General features: G+C 47.0%; 2 protein-coding genes across 2 annotated transcripts in view; one reads left to right on the top strand and one right to left on the bottom strand.

The window, feature by feature from the left end:
* Nucleotides 1-3,649: 3,649 nt before the first annotated feature.
* Nucleotides 3,650-4,399, top strand: Pmar_PMAR017926 (purine nucleoside phosphorylase, putative; the record flags this gene model as incomplete). The annotated part of the gene is made up of 1 exon (XM_002771661.1): nucleotides 3,650-4,399. One exon carries the CDS (start codon nucleotides 3,650-3,652, stop codon nucleotides 4,397-4,399), a length of 750 nt encoding a protein of 249 aa, XP_002771707.1.
* Nucleotides 4,400-5,874: 1,475 nt separating this feature from the next.
* Pmar_PMAR017925 (purine nucleoside phosphorylase, putative) overlaps nucleotides 5,875-6,342 on the bottom strand; it is a gene marked incomplete at both ends in the record, with an annotated part of 612 nt that continues 144 nt past the window's right edge. The window contains one exon of the mRNA XM_002771660.1: nucleotides 5,875-6,342. Within this exon, the coding sequence (XP_002771706.1) occupies nucleotides 5,875-6,342 (468 nt within the window).

The following is a 6,342-nucleotide window of genomic DNA, read 5'->3' as shown; positions in this document are numbered from 1 at the left end:
CGTATGATCTTATGTCTAGCACATCTCTGGATTTCGGAATTCGAGAGAATATGAGAATGCTGAGTTGAGACTGATGCGCTCAAGCTACCCAGCTTCTCATACTCAGGAGCGCTTCATGTTAGTTTTGAGTGGAAGGGGTGTCTTGTTGCCGGTGATGGGGTCGTATACAACTCTGGTCGGTCACGACCCCAACAGTGTCGTATATTCAACCCGTGACTGGTCTGTATCATAACCGTATCTCGAGGTTCACTGTAGTCTTGCCGAGTCGTTTTTCAAAGAGGCGCTGCTGACTTTGAGGCTTTCAACCCAAGTTAGCGATGATGATTAGCATGGGGTTCCTCGCAATTATTGGAGGCCTCCTTCATCGAGTGGTATTAGCTCGCACGCAGTATCCTCCTGTTTACCTCATACGGCACGGAGAGAAAGCGGGGGCAGAACACATCCTTGATCTTTCACCAAGGTAAATGTGCCATCAGCGCTGGTTACACTTGATTCTTGTAGCGATGATTATTGAGCGGTCTCGATGAGCTCTTCTTCATTTTGTAGGGGCGAAATGAGGGCCGCAGCTCTATCTGCCGTGTTCTTTCCGAAGTATAACAAGCCCAAATACGGACCCATAGGTGAGCTTCTATACTCCTCGCAGAGGGAGGGTCTCGATCTCCCTTCAAGCTTTTTGAGGGTTTTTGAGGGTATTGGGGATTCGAGTTCTTTCGCACTTATTCGTATGAAATTCCACACTGTTTTATTCTGGTCTTGGTGAGGCGGAGTCATCTGGTGGGGCCGGTATGCCACGCCGAGAGAACCTCTTAGTAGTTCTCTCGATAGCAGGGGATAACATGAATGTATAAGAGAAGAGGGTCGATCTTGATGGCACAATGAAGAGGGAGATGAAGTATGGCGAACTGTGGAAATCGACCCCGTTGTTAGGCGAATCCGATTGGAGGGGCCGATATGCCAATCCACGACTGATGTTCATGAGGGGCAGATATGCCGACCCCGGACTGATGTCCATGAGGGGCCGATATGCCTACGTGGCACTGATGTCCATGAAGGGGCAAATATGCCAACTCGGGACTGGTGCTCGTGGGGCAGATATGCCAACCGGGACTGATTTCTACAAGCCCTGTGTGAATTTCACGAGGAGGTGTTTTTTGGAGTGGCATATCGGCCCCACCAGAGGAATAATTTCACCGTAGGCGAAATAGTCGTTGAAAAGCTGTAAAAGATGATGGTTTGCGCACGCGTGCAGAATAAGCTACTCGTTGCCTTCAGATGTGGTGGTCACTCAGCAGCCCTCTGATACGTTCCCCATTGAACGAGAACTGCATACAGCTGAAGTTATCGTTGGCAATAACGGTACCACTCCGTTGAGACGATTCAAGTTAGGTGACCCTTTGGGGTAGTTGCGAACTAATTCGGAAATTCAATCGATTCTGGAAGTGATTCCTCATCCTGGAGTGCATCCTCATGGTCAGTCATGAGGTCTGGAATCAGTTTATTGAGCAAAGCCGCGGTGTGAACTCGCTTCAATCTTAGCACAGGCACACGGATGAGTTTTCACTGATACGATATCTCCAAAGCGTCGTATTAGATGGAGTCACACCTCTGCTGGTTTGGGAACATTATCGCATGCCCGCCATAGCGATCGGTCTCGTACTTCGATTCAACCGTTCGTACGAGCAGGCCAGGCATCCAATATGGCCTGATGACCGTTACGACATCCTATGGGAACTCAACCTCAATGAAGGCACCATCGAGCATCACTGCATGGTTTGTCATCTGTGCTGGAAATGCCACCGTCACATGCTCCTCTCAGGAAATTCTTTACGGTGACCTTGAATGTGCACCGTTCATACTATTCCCGCCAAGCGAATACGTCCGTGCTGCTCACTTGCCGGAGACATCATTTGTGTGATTAAGCAATTTCTTCACAACTCTAATATGTGTTATCTTTGGCCCATCTATCAGAACGATGTTCGCCTCCTCTTCTAGCGTTTTATGACTTGTAGCCATAAGCCGCCCGATACTTTGGACGTCAGCCCAGCCGCACTGTATTATATCATTGATGGTCTCTCCTGTACTGTCCTGGTTTTTATGCTGTGGCATAATGCAGATAATCTCGCCGCGTGGGAAGCCAGCCGAGGTCGAGACGTAAATTGAAAATTTGGCGAAGGAGTGGTATGGCTACCATATCACGCCAGCGCGTTCAAAATTATACAACAAAAGCCTCTAGAACCTCTTTTTACGTGCTTTTTTACTACGACAGTCCGATCAACGTTACAACGCCTGAAAGCTACTCTTCGGTTCTGTTGGTGGAATGTTTATCCTATGATCGTACTCTATCCAAACACCATTTGAAGATCCGTGATCTCGAGTATGTGGCGTACTATGTACCTTATACATAGCGTAATGGTGATTGCAGCGTGGTGTTGCCAAGTTCCAAATCTCGTCAACTCAGTTTCATCAGTTGGATATTTCATGGCGATCGGGATAAATAACGCTAAAATGTATCGACCCGTTCATGGAGGGTACACGGCGTCGCCACAGTGCAACGACAAGCTTCAGAACGAGAATACGTTAGGTGTCATTCCCGACGACAGATTAGAGAACGTAAGGAGGGAAAATCGTTTGTCGTTATTGTCCAACATTTGACATCTCCTGCTTCTCGGTTATCAGATCTCGCAGATTCGAACACGTACAAAATTGCCGCAGAAGCAGCCTAGGGACGAGCCAGAGATTAACGTACAGATGAATAGGAGAATTGCGTCTTAGTTGATCTTCGTCCCGATTCAGACTCACGTCGATGAATTCCCGGCAAAAGTCCTCAAGACGGGAAGAATGGGTGATGTGTAACTTACTTTCATGGATGTTGATCAACATCAATTGTATTATCGCGAATTTTAATGTTATTTCCTTCTGCACTGTGGTGTTATGTTTGGAGATGTGATATTACCATGGACCGTGAGTAAGTTTTCGGGTTTGTTCATGCTAGTTGTTGTGTTGATTTCGAGAGTCTAGGCCGCTCGTGGCTCCTGTTGCGAACTGTCGGAGGTGGGCACAGGTTCGCCTAGAGATCAGCCGACGCTCGCTGAGAACAGTGGAGCTGGGAACTGAACGTACTTTAGTTGTCCAACCCGGTTACGCAATGGTCGAGTCATATCTGTGTACGATATGAAGCTGGCATGGAGCCGCTCACTGCAAGCAATCCGGCAAGGCGGTTCGGATGATACCTCCACTATGGAAGGCCGTCCCCTGTTGAGGGAGATGTACCGTGTCACGACCGGCCTACCGACTCATGGGGCTAGTGTGTGGTGGAGGGAGGCCGTCCATGGGGAAGTGAGGAGATATATTCGATGCACTAGTCATCGTACTTTCAGATTGCTATTCACAGTGAGATCAGGACATGCATATTTGATGTGATCATACCCGAAGACCGAGATGGGGATTTACTGTAGGAGTCAGTCAGCACCCACGTACCGCCTCGACAGCGTTGAAGAAATACCGCTCGTGGGATTCGAACCCGGGTCTGTCCTGGTTGTCTCCCGTGTCGGAGGGCTTTGTGTTACGCTGAGGGTAGCTAACTCGTCCTTCCGAACATCCACATCATCAACCAAATACATATTGTATTTATCTATTTCAAGTAACAAATATGGTTTACGAAGCTCCTCATCTGAAGATCAAGGAAGGTGACATCAAGTCTGTTGTCTGCGCTGTCGGTGATCCTGCCCGTGCTGAACTCATTGCCGCCAAGTACTGTGATTCCTATAAGGAGCTTGCTTACAATCGTGAGTATCGCACATTCAATGTGACGTATCAAGGTGCTGAATTCAGCGTTGCTTCTCACGGTGTTGGTGGACCCGGTGCTGCTATCTGCTTCGAGGAGCTTATCAAATGTGGTGCCAAGGTTATCTTGAGACTTGGTACTTGCGGTTCTCTCAAGCCGGAGACGATTGATCAGGGTGATCTTATCGTCACCACTGGCTCTGGTGCTGAGGATGGTGTTTCTGAGTATCTCGTCCCCAAAGGCTTCCCTGCTGTTGCTGATCCTACCTTATGCATTGCTATGCGTGATACCGCCAAGTCCCTCGGATATGATAGGGTCTTCTTCGGTATTACTGTAGCTCAGTCGGTGTTCTATCCTAGTCCTGCTCGTGAGCAGAGTCTCGCTTCTTATGCTGCTGCCGGTGCTATCGGTGCCGAAATGGAGAACTCCGCTCTATTCAACGTTGCTTCAATCAGAGGCATTCGTGCTGCTGCTATTTGCACAGTTGATGGAAGCCCATTGAAGTGGGATGAGGGTGACTACGATCCGCATGGCACTAAAGTCGCTGAGGGTAAAGACCGTATGCTCAGGACCGGTGTTACTGTTGCTAAGAGGATTGTTCTTGAGAACCTTTAGGAAGGTTTATCCTCATCATTCATAACTACCATCTGATATTAAATGAGTATTAATTTCTGTTCTGCTCTCCCCTTACTTTCTGTTGTTCCTGTTGATGGCTCTACCGAGCTTTGATAGTCCCTTCGGCTATGGAAATGATTGCTATGTTGTGTTCATCAGTGGTGTGGGAGATTGAGGAGTGGAAGTGTATCTTGGTTCGTAACTGTGTGGGGAACCACATTGACGTAACTGTGGAAATATTCTGGGTTGGTAGAGATTGGTGATGGGTGAATAATTAGGACTTATAATGAGTTGTGGTTGAGTAGAGTTAGGAAAGGAAGATTTTTTGTTGGTGAGATGGTTGTCACTTATTGCTCCCTGTTGTACCTGAAAAGGAATACGTACTAGAAAATGTCCAGTTGCAAGCGATTCCCTTTTATATTGGGTTAAGGAACATAGCTACAACTGATACGACTATGTGGGATCTTCCACACACATCAACAAGCATACGTTGACTAATCCACCAACAGCAAGACGGACCCTATCGATCTACAAACACATGATGCCCCGAGAATTAATTCTTCTGCGTATTAGTAGAACAGTCGAAGGGGTACGCCACCCGTTGAAGTTCACCAAACGAACTCCGTTCATCAACAGTACCGACCTCACGTGTTAGACCTGTATAAGAACTGAATTCGAGTTATCATCTGCTCCAATAACGAAGGGTTATTAATTTGGCATATGATATCAGTGTAAATATCCATGTTATGCGATAGCCATCACTGATACTGGAAATCTATAAGTATGTAAAACCAGTAGCCATCTTGGGACTGCAGCAACGCAATAATTAAGGAAGAAGAACTCCTCTCCGTATTGTCATTAAAAGGAGTGATGTAAAAAGATACATACTCGCCTGATGTAACGGACAATTAGAACAGTTACGACTCCCGTCATCTTCATCACGCCGAGCAGCACCGAAGCAGTCACCACCACGAGAGAGGCCAAGGTACACGAAATATGTAGCAATGTCAGAAATACGATAACAAAGTCTCAAGTTTCCTGCATTCCTTAGCATATGCTTCATCATGGTTGATTCCACATTCACAGGGGAAAAACTCGATTAAAATAATATACAAGAATACCCCTTGCTACTGAGCAACTATCAGATCGTTTGGTTTTGGTAACACCAACCAGAATATCTTCATAAGTTCCAATTATTCCCTCATCAACCTCTACGAACTTGAACTATATTCACAGTTTAAGTGAACATCAGTATAGGTCGCTACGCAACTACGAACTATGGTACAATTCTCACACCAGCTCAACTTCCCACACCACTGACGAACACAACATACCAATTATTTCCATAGCCGAAGGGACTATCAAAGCTCGGTAGAGCCATCAACAGGAACAACAGAAAGTAAGGGGAGAGCAGAACAGAAATTAATACTCATTTAATATCAGATGGTAGTTATGAATGGTGAGGATAAACCTTCCTAAAGGTTCTCAAGAACAATCCTCTTAGCAACAGTAACACCGGTCCTGAGCATACGGTCTTTACCCTCAGCGACCTTAGTGCCATGCGGATCGTAGTCACCCTCATCCCACTTCAATGGGCTTCCATCAACTGTGCAAATAGCAGCAGCACGAATGCCTCTGATTGAAGCAACGTTGAATAGAGCGGAGTTCTCCATTTCGGCACCGATAGCACCGGCAGCAGCATAAGAAGCGAGACTCTGCTCACGAGCAGGACTAGGATAGAACACCGACTGAGCTACAGTAATACCGAAGAAGACCCTATCATATCCGAGGGACTTGGCGGTATCACGCATAGCAATGCATAAGGTAGGATCAGCAACAGCAGGGAAGCCTTTGGGGACGAGATACTCAGAAACACCATCCTCAGCACCAGAGCCAGTGGTGACGATAAGATCACCCTGATCAATCGTCTCCGGCTTGAGGGA

The sequence above is a fragment of the Perkinsus marinus genome, assembly GCF_000006405.1.
Source record: "Perkinsus marinus ATCC 50983 genomic scaffold scf_1104296962706, whole genome shotgun sequence".
NCBI classification, from domain to species: domain Eukaryota; phylum Perkinsozoa; order Perkinsida; family Perkinsidae; genus Perkinsus; species Perkinsus marinus.
This window is presented reverse-complemented; position numbering and strand designations above follow the sequence as displayed.